General features: G+C 35.3%; 1 protein-coding gene across 1 annotated transcript; it reads left to right on the top strand.

Moving 5' to 3' along the window:
• Positions 1-1,250: 1,250 nt before the first annotated feature.
• On the top strand, positions 1,251-16,651 carry LOC116163428 (neurogenic protein mastermind-like). The gene is made up of 5 exons (XM_031477336.1): positions 1,251-1,768; positions 7,296-7,625; positions 14,007-14,207; positions 14,264-14,481; positions 15,446-16,651. Exons 1-5 carry the CDS (start codon positions 1,327-1,329, stop codon positions 15,722-15,724), a joined length of 1,470 nt encoding a protein of 489 aa, XP_031333196.1. The 5' UTR covers positions 1,251-1,326; the 3' UTR covers positions 15,725-16,651.
• The last annotated feature ends 2,646 nt before the right edge of the window (positions 16,652-19,297 follow it).

Below are 19,297 nucleotides of genomic sequence, written 5' to 3'. Positions count from 1 at the left end.
AAAGTGATGACGTTGGGTTTGTCGCAAATTGATTGAACACCCTAATTTCGCACAGTTCATCCACAACTCCCATGAGACTTGAGAGTCATATGCCCAGTATTCAGTTTTTTTCATCCTCTGCATCCTAGTTGTAAATTATTTCTTAGTTTCTAACTACGCATAATTTTAACGTGAGAGTAGCTGGGGTTGCGGGGGTTAATCTTCAAATGAAGATAAGCCTTCCATTAAACTTACCCCTAGCTATCTAAATAGGTACATGCACGGATTTTAAGGAAAAGAAGTCAAAGTCCATATTTTAACACAAATTTCGCCAAAATCTTTTTAGCCCTTTGGTCAACTATGTGCATCAGAGGAAAAACGTGTGTATAAACTAATTGCCTAAAAGAATGTACATTTGTACTTAGAACAATGATCGATTTTTTGGATAGTACAGTGTATGTTTACACTATGCGACTAGGGTATACGAGTAAGTACATAAGTACATCTATTTTTATGAAAGTGACTTTTCACGGAAAAAAACATTATTTATCACTTGTCCTAGGAAATTTCCAGCGGTTTGTTAAGAATGAGGCTAATGTCATATATTTAAGTAATTCAAACCAAATGAAGTACCTACTTCTATTCTAATTCCACACAAGCTCACGTTGTCAACCCTCATAAGGTTTTACAATACAGTGTATACCGTATATACGCCCTGTTTTATGTAGTCACTCTTAGTCTTAAACATATTGGTCTATAGTAGCAATAGCGCATTTTGATATTCCCTCTCCTTATGATGGAGGTCAGCATATAAATAGATTTAAGGTTTATGAGTCTTTATTTAATTGCAACCTATAATGACCATGAGGTTAAACTTATGGGAATGCAACACACACACAGAAAATTATTTATGTAAACTATTTAAAGAAAATGTATCCAACAAATAATTGAGAAAGAGGAAGCTCAAAGAACTTTATTCATTTTATACCTACCTTAATACGGCTCGCGTTTATTTTGATTAGATGCTTTTATTTAGGCAGTTTATTTGGGTAATGGTGAATTACTCAACGCCATTAATTAACTGTAATATTTTCTTTCCGCTAATCTCCTATAAAAAATACATACAGTTCAAAATAATCAAAATATGTTCATAGCCATGGGAACGAATTAATCCCTCTAATTTCACGTAAATCAGTTTCTATCTGAACAATTGTCCACTAAGTTTGTTTATGGTATATTGGTTAGCTCTAAATTGATAACTGTTTTTAATTGCAGGTGTCTGCTGGTCAACATTTACAGTTAAGTGGTGATATTAAGGGAAATGTTTCCATTGCAACCCAACAAGGAATGTATTTCAACCAGTCTGCACCCAACGCACAGCAAGCTTCTGCCGGTCAACCTCAAAATTCAAGTAGCAACGGTCAGCAAAACCAACAGACAGGTTCAGGTTTGCAAAGTCAGACGAATCAGCAAAGTCAAAATGTACAGCAACCAGGTGTTCATTTATCAAGTAGTCAATTATCTAATGCACAAAATCCTAATCAAGGACCATATGGTAATCTACCAGATTTACATGGATCAACTATGTCTGCTAATGGACCAGGTGTTGGTATGATGGGTGCAGGTGGTATGGGAGGGTCAGGAGTTATACCGCTTTCGTCAGGCCACAATGTTGGTATGGGTGGAAATCAACATCAAAGCGCAATGGGTGATATGTATTCTATGACACAAACTCAAACTATAAATTTTACACAGCAGTCATTAAGGCAGAGGGTCAATGGGCCAAATGGTAAGTATAAGTGATTTTGGTTTTTATTCCGCGTATTTAAAAAATATTCATTTTACAAGATTAATGCCATTCTGTATTGATAGAAATAACATTAACAAGAACAGTTAAGCCCATCACACAATGAAAAAAATAAGGAATAAGAAATATGAAGTAACAAATAAGGAATAAGAAATAAAGGAATAACAATTTTCAATCTACTGATCTTTATGGATTTGCACACAACACTGAAATATGAAATAAGCATAGGAAATAAGAAATAATAATTTTGCTCAGTCGAATTTTTATTTCTTATTTCATATTGCGAACCAATGACATTAGAAGAGGCACGCACGCGTTATCTATTTTCATTATTTTACCTTGTTAACCCAAAATAAAACAAGTATGAGGTGTTGTTTTTGTGAAGTTATGAACTTGGAAGGAATTATATTTGATGTCGGTGCAATTAGCCTGCTATTGCCTTACATTTAGCTGCCATTATAATGATGTAATTCAAACGGCATGAGTGTTATCTGATTGGCTTATACTTAGTCTGTTTCTGTTACTACTTGTTTGTTGTGTTTTGCGTATACGGCGTCACTATTTCTTATTGCATATTTCATATTTCTTATTCCTTATTTTTTTCATTGTGTGATGGGCTTTAAAGATGTTGAGATTATCGCCATAAGAGCCACATCTTAATGTTATAGTACAGGGTTATTACAATAATGATGTTTCTGATTTTAATTGAAAAGATTACTGCGTTAATTTGATTGGTACCACTGTACACTTGAAGTCATGAACATCAACACATTTTTTTAAAATGAATGTAGTTATTCTTTACAACTTTTAAATAACCTAACACATATTGTTGGAAAAAAGGGGTTTGAAGCTGAATTCTAAATGTTGCTGGACAAGATGTTATAGAACGTGCCTTCTATAGTGGGATCGGATAGCGTTAAAAATCATAAAAAATATTTCAATGCTGGCGGCGATTGTGAACTTTTGGATTTGACTGTAAATGCCAAACATAAAAAAAACGCCCCAGACCCCAAAATTTCGGACTCCCCAACCCAGTAATGACGTCGTCTAGTGAGAAACCAAGAAATTGATTTTTAGCATATAGACATCCAATGAAACGCCATAAATTGTATTAAAAACCAGGATTAAAACAATATACAGTGAATTTTTTTAAATGCGAACATAGGAGTTTGCATGCAATGTAATTTCCCTATGTTCGATTTAAAAAAAACACATCAACCTATTGAGTAGTTCAAATGAGTAGTAGATACAATTGACAGCTGTCACATTTTTTAAAATACCGCCGTCCAATTTAATTACGAAATCGGTTAGATTATTGCTTAGAATGTCAAGGAGGCCACTTCGAACATTTATTGTAATTGTTCTCGTTATTTACTTTCTTAATTCCTTCATTTATGTATTGAATAGATCAAATTAGTAGAATACCAGGTGCACATGACCTACAAATAATTGAAGGTGGTTAACAATGAGTTGTTATGTCAGTGAGTGGCCTGTGAGGTCAAGTTATCGCACAGAGTTGTATATAAGTAAATAGAGAGACAGTCTTGTAGCGAAAAATTGACTCCAATTGAACCTTGCGCAGGCCGTTGGTGAGTGTGCGCAGTAGTCGACAACAGAACCGGCTTCAAATTAAATGATCCTTAAAGCAGGTTCGGCTTGAGAATAATATGGTTTCTCATTGTAACAAAAATTGAAAAGAAATTCAATGTGTGGTGAATGATGTTGTTAACACTGTGTCTTGAATAAATAAGAAACATTACAATCGTTAAGAACTTTTAATACAGTAGACTACAATCCAAAGCTGGTAAGGGGCTTTCAACATCAGAATCGTGAAAAGATTTTTTGAGATTCTGGTATAAAGGAATACGTATATTTGTCGTGCGATCGAGTTTAAAGATCTATTTATGCACTCAGTGAGTATAAAAATAAGCAATGAAAGAATAAAATAAGTTGAAATTTTATTTTGGTGCGGGACAAAATTTTAGTGTGCAATGCCGAAAACACAGTTTGAATACGGGTAGCCACAAAGTCGACAAACTTCAAATGCCAATAACTCAAATATGTCAAAAATGGAGCATCGGCAGAGGGTATGTACAGTGGCACCACGCTCAGAAGGTCCCTGACAGGGCGTGTCCGAGGACGTTGGAAATTTAGACTGTACATTCTCATGCAAAATTTGACTCTACTAAATATAAATAAGTGGGCCACGCGATATGAGTTGCATTACTTCAAGGGGAAACAGTAAAATTAATAATTTTATTTCTACAAAACGTAAACACATTTAAGATTGTTAGATGTTTATGTTCAACACAATTTACAATTCTGATGCACTTCTGCTGTGTAAATATGGACAGTTATTGAAACAATCACATTGAAATTAATAACACTCACACTGACTAAATTAACACACAACCTTTAACTTTTTTCATTCATTATCGTCACTTGACCACTAATCATCATCGGAACTGCTGGTGTTCACAATAAATTGTACATTGTCAATAAATTCATTTCTCGTAGGAATGATATTTGCTCCTAACCAAGAACGTATCACTTCCTTACGATTATTCATTGTTGGTGGCTTATTTATTTGAACACTGATAAGGTGCGTGAGTTTGCTGGTAAATTTGGTATAAGCTGCTTCTCTAACCACTGCATAAAGTTGGTATGATTCATATCATCGTAATAATCCCCCAATTTACTGTGCGACATCCTCTACAAAACTAGAAGGACTACCAGCATACTACGATGTACATCTGACCAGCCCTATTATAAACTTCCGATACTTCATCTGATTGTTAGCATTTACTCACTCCGTACGATGGGTGAATATAGGTTTCGTCCAAGTATATAACGGGTTTCTTGTCACATTCAGGTTGTTCATTTTCTTTTAATCTTCTTAAATAACGAGATGCCATTACCAACCTACGTTTGTCCCGACACTTCTTGTATCGAAAACCAAGTTTCAGCAATTGCTTGCAAAGAGTTTTCCTTCCACCCATATATTTGATCTTTTCTTGCACTTTTCTAGGAGCATTTTAAAATAACCTTTATTTATGTACAGATCGTCGCCTACTAAACATTGAAATGGCGGTGAAGAGTATAATGTAATGGGCATGCTTAAATTATTGCTCCAAAGTGTTTGTTTATTTACAAATGAATCTGAAGCATCTGAAAAGTTATTGCTGTTTTGTTTTGTGATTATGTAACTGAATGCACCCAAAAATCGTGCTGATTCCCTTTCACGCACTGCGCATGAGTCCCAACGGCTCCGCCATTAAAAGTCGGCCACTGTAGTTGGAGTTATTTTTCCACGCGCAGGTCGTATGTACTGCCTCTCTATTTACTTATATACAACTCTGTGAGTTATCGTAAGTTTAAGAAAAATGTATCCTAAAGTTGCTATGACCTCACATGGCTTCTTTAAAAAAATCTTACCGAGTGCTCTTCATCATAAAGACTATGAGTTGTTATTCATAGTCACACAAGTTGCGCGATTTGGGAATGTGAACCGCGCACATCTCATAGATTGATGTGTTTTTTTTAAAATCGAACATAGGGAAATTACATTGCATGCAAAGTCCTATGTTCGCATTAAAAAAAAACTCACTGTATACGTGGTGTACAGTTACTAATACATGATTTCTGCAAATTTGTTTTAAAATTTGACGTTTCATCCGCATATTCGTGTCTACTTTGAAAATAATTTCCTTGTAAAAAATTACTGGTAAGTTTTGTTGAGATGGATCTGTAAAGAGAGACACCAGAGTTTACTATAACTACGAGCAGTCGTCGGCGATTGCTGGCTTCACAAAAGTCGCCGGTTACTTTCTGTAGTGTTATATGTGTGCGGGTATTTGTCAAATAACACCTATATAATTATTAGTTATGTTTATACGTAAATTATTCTCTGAAAGTTCATCATTTTGGCATTGTTAAGTCCGGAATCATATCCTTTTGTGAAATATGATTTAATTTATGAATCCATCCATACTGGTATCCTATCCCAATCCTGCACCAGGAGAAGGGCAGTGCCGAAATAGAAGAGTAGTGCAGCGCGCGCGCTAGAACAGAAAAGTTGCCCCTTTTCTAATACGCAAACAGGTATAATTCGAAGTTGTAATCTTTCATAAACGCAGCATCATAATTACAATTAAAATGAGAAAATTGAATAAATATAAAAAATAAATAACTATATGCTTGGGCGCTAGGATTAGGATGCAGACAGGACGCGGACATTGGACCGCAAGACAGTAGACCGCAAAGGGAATAGACATTAAGACGCAGACATTGGGACGCGGACATTGGGACGCAGAAATTAGGACAAAGACAACTTGTACAAGTTGCTAAAACCGAGTGCTTGCACCATTAAATAAAATTCCCTGAAAATTGCTTTCTATTTACTCATCTCGCATTGGCACTTATTGATCCAGTACTCTGCTGAGTACTACAACAGCAACGTCCTTCACATGCGCATAGTTGCGGACCTCAAAGTACGTTTCTGACGCACTTGCACACAGTACATCTCCGCTTCATGCCATGAGGATGTTATAGCTGATAAATGTACCTCTGCTGAAGATGATATTGCTCTTTCTTCAAGCTTAGACACTGTTGTGTTTCCTTGAAAATGCTTGCTTATTAACTGTTCTGTCAAGAAAGTAGACAGCGTTTTTTTGTTTTCATCTACTCGTAAAGAATCTTTATATTTCTGTGAAATTATTGTGGAAGGTGTAATTCGTATGTGCACGTCTGCTCCTATTTGTACCGCTATCCGATCCCACTATTTTGCTTGTGCTGGTAGGTGTAGCGTTATCATCGGCACAAAGAACATATCGACTTTAATTTGAGTTTTATTGATTTTAATGGACTTGTAAAATGAAAGTCTAGATTTGAGTCTATGTTATTTAAATGTAACGAATTTTTCTTTAAATATAACAGTACCTTCTGAGTAGGAAGGATTCAATGTGTTGGGATTTTGGGTTTGGTTTTTACTTTAGAATCTGGCCTTTTGCCTTGTGAGCCAAAACACTGTTTTATAAGAATGTTAAAATTTATTTACTACCTAGGCAAAATGACGTTTTTGACAGATAACCTGCACGTTAAGTTTAACGTTAGTGATACGTCACAGGGCTGATTATCTGGTGGGTAGTGATGGAACTTTTCTCTTCTTTGGATCAAAAGTATTATTATAAATTAAATACCTAAACGCTGTCACCTGTACTTATAACTAATCAAGGTTTCGCTCAAATGGCTAATGAGTAATAACTTGCGCTATAATGCATATAAGTATTAATTCACCTTTTGTTTTTTTTTAAGATTTTAAGAATTCAAGGAGATGTATTGTAATATGTATATCCTCTGCGTCACTCACTTTATTTAAATTTAATTATGGTGCAATACTGATGCACGTGCAATGTAGAAAAAATGTGGCACACACGTTTGTCGCGCTGTACCACTACTTTTATCTTCTGTGATTAAAAATTCCTACTAATTCTGCTTAATATCTTCAAAGGAATTCCGTCGTCAATGGGGCCAAACGCCGCACAAATTGCTTCAAATGGATTAATGACTGGCAATGTACCAATGGGAGCTGGAGGGCAAATGGGAAATACTATGGGACCAAGGCATATGACACAACAAACTTTAGAACAACAAAAATTATTGCAACAGCAACAACAGCAGCAAATGCTTAGAGCACAACAAGCACTAATGCAACAACAAATGGTTCGACCGCCACCTCCGGATTATAAAACCAGTGCAGGAATGATGCAAGGCATGCAGCCACGTTACCAAACTGGGCCGCCCACCTCTAGACGAATGCCTCAACCAATGCCACCTTCAGGTATTTTAAATCTTGCATATCCATTCAACCGGTTGAGCCCGTGCTGTTTCGCAGGAAGTATATCTAATCTTAGGAGAGCTGGAAAACATTTTAGGGTAGGTTTTTGAGGCACGCTGGTAACTTGTCCAATACTTCTCCAATAATATCCAAACACAGAATTACAGACCTGGCTGAGTAGTAGTGGTGCTAACACTTCGCCAGGCGTCTTCAAAGTTTGAAAAAAATAATGTACGCTTGAAATCAGGAGTTAGGATTGCCACATGGCCGAGATTGTCCGGGCTGCATTGTCCCGGATCCCGGTTTTTCATATATAATGCCCGGAAAAAATATCGCAACGCCTTGAATAAAAATTCAAAATTTACACTTGCCCAAACCCAAATAGTAGCGACACTGCACAAACCAAAAGAAATAGCCACAAACCTGGATCGCGGGATCGTGACGTTAACATGCACGTTATAGTGAACCAATTCAAGCAATCGCGCTACGCTCCCCAGTTTTTTTTTTAATATGTTGGTTTTTGTTCCAATCCTAGACCATATAGTAGGTACATGGACTGCTATTATCCCTATGCTTTCAATACAAAATGGGTGGTCACAGATAGAGGGCACTGTAGTCGTGGGTATGTGAATCTCAGGGTAAACTAAAGTCGTATGAACACTCGGATCGCGTAAAAGGTAGCTTTTATGGTAACCGCGTAGTACGGGAAGCTTTATCTTCTATACGTCCACAAATAAGAATAGGTTTGTTTTTTTGGCATATCTAGATGGTTAATTAATTGAAATTTGTTAATTTATAGTTGACAGTCTCAAATCGTGTCTAATCGGACAGACTCGTTTACCCTGAAACTCACATACCCAGGCGATGTCCTTGACCATATTTTAGTTACAATTATCAGTCCATGTACTATATGGTCTAAGGTTCCAATGCTTTAGTTAAATTTGATTGATACATATTAACATTCTTTTTTTTTTTATTAAAATATTTTTCCTGTTACGCTATTTTGTGCGTTAAAAAAATATAATGGGATTACATTGAAAAAAATTAAATATAATAACAATTAAAAAATCTAGCAACAAAAAACAACAATTTTTTAGACAATTACAAAGGATGTATCTATCCAATAAATTTTTGAACATGGTATATTTTTACCCGGTTATAGTTTTGGTTGACTACGGCGGGATGGTGTCCCCGGAATTCAACGCGATCAATGTGGCAACCCTATCAGGAGTCTGTGGCCCTGCATCATTCGTTTGTGAATCAATTTCAAACATATGCAGACATACGCTAAAACCAAGGATGCTATATAATATAAGGATTGCTCGATCCCTGTACTTGTAATGTTGCCCGCGGTTAAGTCATATGTGACGTCACTAACGGACCTGGCTATCAGAATTGACAGTTATAATTTGCTAGGTTGTCAACGTTTTTGCATTAGCGTTATAACTGTGTGTATAAGTGTTCGCTATATTGCAACAACAATGTTTGGACGCCGACTAGTATTGGACTGTAATGCCAATTTGGGGTAGTATTCACATTTTACACTCAACTGGCGCTCATTTTAGCCATGTGCCAAAAAGAACGTCGAGAAATCGTTATTTTAAGATGGACAAAGTTTAAATAAACTGATTTAGCTGCAATTTCCATTGACGATGAAGAGCCAAAAAACCAAAAACGACATTTTGAGTAACCGAAGGAGAATTTATAGACTTGTAGACAAGTGTTTCTAATTTAAATACCTACCACATACCTATAACATCCATTTGGACGTATTAGAGAGCCCCTTCGTACCAGGCGTTTTTTGAAGCGGCTGGTAGTGTGACCCCTTCACACGGGACGATTTGCAGCGCCACAAGTAGCACGAAGCGATTTTCAGAAGCTCCTTCACGCAACAAAAGCGCACGTACCAAGAAAGGGCGTTTTATTAAAAAATGGTGTCTGGTTTGAGGAGAGTTGATTTACTTGTGTATCATTTACCTTAGTAAAGAGCGTACATGTTTGTGTACTGATATTTTGTATATAAAGCTAAGTTTAAGTTTAAGATTGTTTTTATTGATATGTGCGGGTTGTAGTTCGACCGAGGAAGGCGAAGCCGTATTAGGCTAAACACTTCATATTGTGTGGTAAAACCATTGTAGCACGGTGGGGCAAACTCCAAAATTATAACAGAAATTGTACAGAAGAGACTTGTAATAAATTTCAGTTCTTACTCATCTGATAAATAAAGCTAATTTCTTATCGGGAGGAATGGATTTCTGCATAACCGTATCTTTTTTCGAAGAAAATTTCCACTCTGCAGCGTTTCAAAAACGCATCGTGAGAAGTAGCTCTTAGAATTTTACAGAATATAAAATACAAATGAAAGTGGTGCACAAAACAAAAAATCAAAGCATGCGGTGCGCCTGGGTCCGCCAGTGACGTCACTACACGCGGTGAAAAAATTCAGTGATCGAGCAATCTTGTATTATATTAGACCGGGAGGCAGCGTACATAGTAACTAAACCATAAGCGACAAAAAATTCGACAATACAGGCTGAAAGTACGTTGAAAACTAATAATAAAATCACTCGTCTGCCAGTCGTAAGTGGCAGCATTAACTTGGGGCGGCGCTGAATAAGTGACTTCTTTAGGTGATCAACTAAATTACCAAACTATAAGGGTCACGGAAAAGATTTGTATCAAGAAATCCCATTTTTTCCATAGTTTTCAAATATGCTATGGCAGACGATTTCAAGTGCAGCGTTGGTAGCGAAAGACGCCCTCCAATGTAGGGAAAAACACCCCTGAACTAAACCATGAGGACCGTATAAAAATTATACATAAAAAATTCCTCTTTTTGTCACTACTTTAAAAATATATCCTGGCAGACGATATTAAGTGTAGCTTTAATAGTGGCAGACGTCTTAGAAGTTAAAAAATTTAGGTATAGTAAATCCCAGCGAGTGCGAGCGTGTGAGAGATAAGCGCGCGAGAGCATAACCAACAGAGATAGCGATAGGATACTGACTACTGAGATCTTTCAAACCATTTGATTCTAAACTTCTGATTCACATAGTTCCATCCACTTCAATCAAACGGATTGTAGAAACTCAGACATTTTTCGGTGACATTCGCCCAAATTGCGATGAACTAAACCATGAGGACCATACACAAGTCATACATCCGGTAAATGCGTGGGAACCCGGTAACACGTTACCCTGCGGCCTGCGCGTTACACACATCAACACCCAAATTCACGAACATCTCTCGAAGATTTATGAATTTCTATAAGACACTTACTTCCATCTATAGCTTGATGGTAGCGTCAATTTTACATTTCCCAAAGCAATAACAGCAATATCCATATCGGAAGCGCTTTTGCTACTTGTTGGTAGTTTACCAAGATGGTAAATTATTCGAGAATCTGCCTCTTAGTGGCTGCAGCACAATTCAGTTTTTACCATATCATCTTCCCTTGTCACAAATTTATAGCACTTATCTTCATATGTGGCAAACACAACTTTCCTTCCAAGTAAAGCGCAACACGTCTTTTTTGCCTATGAACGGTATAAGTAATCTATAAGAGAGGCTTTGAGCTATCATGGCGAAGTGGTTTTATGAAATTTGCAGGCTGCTTCTGAGTGGAAACAGAAATTGAGTAGGATTGTAATCTTTCCTTATTTTGATCCCAACGATCATGTTCTGCGTCTTTCATCATGGAAGGAGTAACTATCTGTCAAAAGTAAGATGTACTTCTCTCACTGACACAGCGCAAATCTTGCCGAGGAGGTGTTCAGAAAATCGCTCAAAGGTTTACCGGAGATCTTTTAAAAGGTACAAAAAAAATAATCCATCGATTAAAACAACATCTACAACTGGCGATGGACTAGGAGCACTTGAAGAAATCATACTTCCGAAAAAGTTTCGGCAAAACAAACTTGTCGATTTTAATCATCGAGCCATCAATGTTGTATAGAGACAACGGAACTGGTGTCAAAGGATAGTTTAGAACGAGCTGAAGATCTATCTTCTTTTTTCTTCAAGTTCTGTGTTTCTCAGTCTGAGATAAACAATTTATTATTTTCCCTAATTTAATTCGTTTGGTAATTCCAAGCGGTGCGTAAATCTATAGCTATCTCTGTTCGTTATACTCTCGCGCGCTTATCTCTCACACGCTCGTACTCACTGGGATTTACTATACCTAAATTTTTTAACTTCTAAGACGTCTACCACTATTAAAGCTACATTTAATATCGTCTGCCAGGATATATTTTAAAGTAGTGACAAACAGAGGAATTTTTTATGTATAATTTTTATACGGTCCTCATGGTTTAGTTCACGGGTGTTTTTCCCTACATTGGAGGGCGTTTTCGCTACCAACGCTGCACTTGAAATCGTCGGCCATAGCATATTTGATAACTATGGAAAAAATGGGATTTCTTGATACAAATCTTTTCCGTGACCCTTATAGTTTGGTAATTTAGTTGATCACCTAAAGAAGTCACCTATTCAGCGCCGCCCCAGGTTAATGCTGCCACTTACGACTGGCAAACGAGTGATTTTATTATTAGTTACTATGTACGCTGCCTCCCGGTCTAATAGCATCCTTGCGCTAAAACACTGTAACAACTATCAAGTGTGCGAAATCGATAAACAAACTTGTCTGAAATTGATTCGCAAATCAATGACGCAGGACCAAAGACTCCAGATTTAAAGTGTATACATGGCCGTAATAAATACATGAAACCCAGTGTGCTTTGATCACTTTTGATGAAAATTTGTCTTTAGCCGCTTTCTTTCGGCTACTTCGCGATCATGATTTCAAAATCGGGATTCGTAGGATCACTTTTTACGAAAGAACGCGCGAATTTAGATCAAATGGAGTACACATTTGCATTCGAATTAGGTATTTTTTGGTTGAATTATGAAAATAATTTAAATACAAGTAGAAGTACTTGCACGGTTATGCTCCTCTACAGTTACAAATATTGACTAACCTAACATTTGACCAAAAAGATCCTTACATTTATAGGCGTTTTTGTTTTACCCTAACTGCATCACGTTTAGAGTTTGCAAGTTTTATTGCGGGCAATAAATATTGCAACAAATAGCAAGTCTTAACAAGGTTTACAGTCTGCAATTTTCATTGCATAGTACCAACCCTATAACTTTAAATAAGTGTGGACAAAATATCTTCGATTTGTCATTTGCATTTAACTTGTTCTTCACTTATCTCTTTATCATGCATTTCAATCAAGATGAACAACAGAAATTGTCAACACATTCATCACACTTCACATCGTTGGTGCCATAGTAATTCTGGATGTTGGCATTAAAAATTCCCCCAAAATAGTCACCAGAATTGCAATTGCAATGCAATAAAAATCGCTCCGGATCTACTTCTGGCAACGCAATAAAAATTGCAACAGCTGATCGAAAAGTACACTTGCGCGCATGCGTGTAATAAATATATCCGCAATTTTTATTGCCCGCAATAAAACTGGTAAACTCTAAAGGCCGCTTGACATGGAGCAATACAAAGCGCAAGAACTTGCAGAAAGAAATTGCAAGGTCAAATCCTTGCGTGCAATACGCATTGCATGGTATTTGACATGGTGCAATTCTATTTCAATTGCCACATTTCTGCCAACAGAAGAAAAATATGGACTTGTCAACAAAGTTGCTAACCTCAAATAAAAATTAAATTTTGATTGCTTGAAGAAACATGAAAATTACAAGAATAAATAAGATTAATAAAAAGAAGTAATGAGTGCGTCTCTCAGCATCATAGTTGCCGCCGCTGTATTTTACTAGGTTGGTGACACAAAAACAACTAGATTTATCACTAGAATTGCGCGATTCATTCAAGAAAAATAGCACCGGTCCAATAAAAATTGCATGCAAGTCTCTTGCAACAATTGATCAGCTGGCTTTGAACTGTGCATGCCTTTCGCAATTTTTCCAGCAACTTGCATGCAATTGCGCGTTCGTTTTAAACTGATTGCATCAATAAAACGGGTAAAACGAAAGCCTTGTATAGGTTAGGAATTCGTGATCAGTAAATAAATCATAAAACTTATGTTCAGTTTGTTCACGCTTTTAGTAATCATGATCATAAGATCACACTTCGAAAGAACGTGATTTGACAATCCAAACGCGTTTGGATCACCGAAAGAAAGCGCCTTTTATTTCGAAATAAGGAAAGTGTTAGCCCCGCTTCTCCTCAGCCAGGTCTGCAATTCTGTGTTTGGGATTTATTGAAGAAGTATTGGACAAGTTTTCAACATGCCTGAAATACTTACCTATCCAATAATGTCTACCAGCTTTCGGACTAAAACGTTTCCGGAAATCGGATAAACACACATTTTTGGTGGTATATGTATTTGATATATTTTATTTAAGCAGGTCCTATGATGAGATCTCATAATATGTACGTCATGCAGCAGCAGCATATGTCTGCTCGAACAATGTATCCCAGGCAACAAAGTCCAATCGGAGGACCCGACTCAATGCCTCAACATGGCAGTGCAGAGTGGAGGCATTTAATAATGTCGCAACAACAAAATGCAAACTTTAATTCACAAATCAGGCCTAATTTTCATCAAGGTTAGTAGAACATGTCTGTGGTAAATTTTATTTCGTAATTTCTTGATGTCTTTTAGGTGGTGGTTATAGTATGAACACTGGAACTATGCAAATGACAGGTCTTCAACACCAACAAATGAGAACGCAGGGTATGCTGTCAGGAGGATTGGGTGGGCAAAGTATGGCACAAAATCAAGGTTTGGGCCAAAATCCAATGCAAATGAATAATATAAATCAGCAAATGTTGCATATGCAACAACAGCAAGCGCTTATGCAGCAACAATCATCTAACCAGGTGAGAATGCCAACATTCTTACTTCTCAAAAATTCAGACTGTTCTGCACAAACCAATCATTTAACAGTGGTATTGACAGTAACTCGCTGTCCAGTATAATTTTTCAAAAAATAGGCTTCATAACTCTTCCAGACTTAACAAGAATTGAAGTTGATGATGAACGCTGTTCAAAAATGTAAATGATGCACACAAGTTCTTTCGTTTCCAAAGGGGCGTAACAACCAAAATGGATGTGAAGTTTGACAAACTTCGCAAATTACAAATAAGTTGGCTTTTTCTACCAACAATATTTGAATTTCTTTTTTTCCTACAAAATTTTACAATAAAACCTTGGATCAGCTTGCAGTTGAGAGTTTTCATCTAATACTCTATAGTTGCCACAGAAACAATGATCACCTAATTTTAGTTCTTTCTGGATGTTGTAATTGCCTACCTTCCAGTGAGAGGCTAATTTTACTATCTTTATTTCTTGCTCTAAGCACTAAACTTCACTTCTCAGTAGGTAGAGAACGAGGTAGAGAATTATGTATATAGTTTTCTGTAACACACACCTCATTTTTTTTGTATTTTCATCCACATTCAAGATTAACTATTTGGTCACGCCCTAGAGATTTTGAGTGAGTATGCAAGTTTAATTTTATGTAACTGCTTTGAAATCCATAAACAACTTGATAGAGGTCTTCAATACTTCAATACTTTCTTTAAATGAAAAGGAGATTGTACCTCATTTTCACATCTGATGGTTCGTTTAATTTCAGACCTACTTACCATGGCACTTTGGAAGAGTGGTCTAAGGCTGGCAAAATATAAACCATATCTACATGATATAGTGAAACAACCTGTAATTAATGTGTTTCTGCAACCGAGCTTGCAGCATTAATTAACAATTCGTATTCATTAATGACACCTTTTTTTGTGTATATTGTAGATTATACTTCAACTATAATAAACAAATTTGTTTCAGATGTCATTAACAAACATGTCAATGCAACAGAGTCAATCATTATCAGTTTCAACTCAAAGTCTTCAACACCAACAACTCGGCAATCACCAACAATTAATGAACAATCCATCCAATAATAATCAATCTAGTTCTTTAAGCAATTTTAATCCTCAAGCTGCTGACTTCAACTTAGATTTCCTCGAAAATTTACCTACAACTGACTCTAGCGGTTTTACGGAGCAAGAGTTGCTTAATTCATTTGATAGTGATCCTGGATTTAATCTGCAGGATATATTGTGAAAACAATACATCTGTTAATCATTTTGTTTGTATATATGCATTTATTGTCTGTTGCGATTTTATTCAGTTATTTATGTTGCAAATTTATTGTGTGATGTAATTCGTTTTTTATTGTTTGTATGTAATATTAATTTGAATGTGGAGAAATTAGAATTGAAATTGATTCTAATATAAACGTAAATGTGAATAGTGAAATTCCAATTTTTCATATAAAATCACTGCCAGTGAAGAATACTAACATAGAGCTGTGAAATTACATGAAGTGAATAGTTTTATTTATTGTGCAAGTCTCGATATGTGTGTAACTATAATAATGTAATGACAACATCTCCAAACTGATGCCTTTAAAATTTGTGGCAGTAGTGAATGTACTCCATACCAAAATGTATATTGTGAATTATTGTCACTATAATTATATACATAAATACCAATTAAATGAACCGTGATAGTCCATTGTTTCTGTAATACAACTGTATAGGTAAAGTAGTGCAATGTACAAAGCTAATCAGCAATATATGGAATGTTTTAAGATTATTCTATTATACATTTTAAAATCGGTACCAAATATTCATATCGTCAACTTTGTAATTAGAAATGTTTATATATATGCAAAAATATGGCGACTTTAGTCTATATAAGTAAGTTTTGATATCAGACTGTTTTGTAACTGGTCCTGGTCAACAAGTGGGCATTAATTACTTTTTTGATTTATGTTGGTATATTTTGCAAGGTAATATTTCCCAAAACATTGTTACTTCATGACTATAAAGCATAAACTGTGTCAATAAGGAATTTACGAAAATTGAAGGACCTCAAAATAAAACAGGGTATTTCTTACCTATTTCTATTTCTAAATATTTCTGCCGTAGTCGTATTATTATGTTTGGGCAGATTGTAGTTAAAACTAAATTCGTGTGTCCATATCGCGATCAACATAATAATATCCAGCTGCATTAACATTTAAAATAGAATGAGAGAATATCATACCCATGAAACATGACAGAAATATTAAGGTATCTTAACATTTTTTAACCAGTAGAGTGCAGTTTTATGCATATAGAATAATTAAGTAACTGTATTTAACTACTAGCAAGATTATGTTATGGGATATTTAAATTTATATGTATTCTATAATACCTATATATAATTACTATTTAGAAATAGACAATTTGTAAAGTCGTATTGTAAACAAGGTCTTTATTTTAAAAAATCCGAGTATGGTATGAAGCAATATTAGGTTACACAAAAATACGATGATTCTAAATTAGGTACTAAGTACTTCAAATTCTAAAATTTTAAGGCCTAATAAATAATTTCCAAAATTTATGAGAAATGAAATGAAATGGATTGATTTGAATACGACTTTACAAACTTAGAAAAATTGTGTTGATGACTAAAGTAATTAATATTCGCCACAAAAAGTATAACTTAAATGGAAACACCAATACGTGTATTTATAAATATTTACAAAAAAAAACAATAGATTCATTATTATTAAAGTTTTTGAGTTATAGTTTTTATGGTAAATATTATCTACATATATCAATTTAATTGAGAAATGATCTCCAATAAATTAATAAGTGAAATTATATTTCATAATAAACAAAAAGTTTTGCCATTGAACTTCCATCTAAACATTCCAAAATTAAGGTTTTGCACAATTTTGTATTTATACATTCTGTTTATAGCAGTATTGACGGTTGTTGAGTCAGTATTTTATTTAATACTTTGATATATAGGCGGCATTTCAGTTTATATTTTTCTAACATTTTATTTATAATTGTACTTATGGACAAAGACCTTGTTGAATATTCTAATTTTTACAACCATGCAAGAGTTTATATGATGAAAATAAGATATATTATATACCATGTTTTGTAGATTCGATCATCTCATAAAGTGAGATTATATATATAAAATAAATACTATCTACAAATAAAATTTTTTTTCATCTATCGTATTAGTCCTCCAAATCTTGATACCACAATTACAAATTGATAATGAAGAGGTTTGTTGATTGTACGTGTTAGGATCAAACACAGATTTTGGTCAATAGTAAAAAAATATGGCTAAAGCATGTTCTGGCCACCAGTATATTAGCCCAGAACGTGTTCTGGATCCTTTACATTGCCAGAATTCGTGCTGGTAATTATTGTCATAAAATGTCATATTGTCGGAAAACGTAGAACACACAGCAAACACATTCAAAGGCCCATATAATATGACAAAATATTTATTATTATCTTTTATGTCTGTCATTCAAATTTGAGATCGATTCAATGGATTAAAAATTGCAGTAAATAGTAAATAGTTGACTTTAATTTTTTACCTACCAAGCTGATAAAATCCAGATTCTTTAAAACTGGGCACAACGGGTAACACATTTTTCCGGACAAGTCTACCTCTATCACAACAAAACAAAAATTCATTATTGGGCAGTTTTTTGTGTGCTCGACGCATTCTGGTAGTATGACAAATGCCAGTATAATACCCGTTCTAGTTTAAACAGCCGGAAAGCGGTTTTTCGAAGGTTGGCATGCTGGTGGCCAGAACGCGTTTACATCAAGAAATTTGTGAAAAAGTGAGGTCTTTGCAAAGTTACTCTCTTGGTGTGACTAGCACAGGAAGACCATAAAATTTAAGGCAGTAGGTATATTTGCATTTTTTTAGATTTTGTACAGTTCCAACTTCTTCAACAGCATAACACATCTTGCATTATTACAATTGCAAAATGTGACTTTGTGACTGCAGCTCTGTAAACAGCGCAAAAGTAGCGACATAATTATAAGAAGTATCTGTAACTGTTCCACAACACAGTTGTCTTATGAACCTACGCAGTGATAAACTTCGAATATCAAATGTATTTTTGCCCACCGCTCCTCGCAAACTGCGGCCATTGATTATACGTATAGTTATTTAGCTAGTTAATGTGTATAATCAATGTTGCGGTTATGTCAGATGGGCCTTAACATAGTTTGAGCCAAAGAAGCATTTTGCCTATGAATAAAGTGAATAAATAGTCTTAATTTTGAACGCTGTGTGATTAGCACTCGCTCACCCACTTGTCTGTCCATGTACCTAATGATGTGTGTGGACCAGGTGGGCAAATCAGAATAGCCGTCAGTCATACCTCAGAAACTGGTAGAAATTAATGTAATAATAAAAGTGGCCAAGAGAAATTACTGGAAATTATTTTCGAGTGTGTAAAATGACCACTAGGGGGCGCAACAGTCATGATCAAATATCAAATTATCATTTTCTGCAGATTTTATCTAATAAAATTGTATCAAAGATAGCCGAGTTTTAATGCTAATATAATTTTATTTATTTATTTATTTTCCCTCTCTTGTTCTGGGCCTCAACAGGCTTTCACCCAATTACAGAGTAACCCGCATAATACTATACCCATTCTTTTTTGTTTTACTTTTTTCCTATCTTGTGAAATAAAGTGGTGGGGAGAAATCAAACGTTTTTTAAATGAATATTGGTTCCTCAAGTTTAATTGGCTTACCTGATTTTAGAACTCGAGATATTGGGCCAAATAGATTAAGATAATATATGAATTCTTTGGTT

This window comes from Photinus pyralis, unplaced genomic scaffold (genome assembly GCF_008802855.1).
Source record: "Photinus pyralis isolate 1611_PpyrPB1 unplaced genomic scaffold, Ppyr1.3 Ppyr1.4_LG2, whole genome shotgun sequence".
Classification (NCBI taxonomy): Eukaryota; Metazoa; Arthropoda; class Insecta; order Coleoptera; family Lampyridae; genus Photinus; species Photinus pyralis.
Note: the sequence above shows the minus strand (reverse complement) of the source record. Positions and strands in the feature narration are given on the sequence as shown.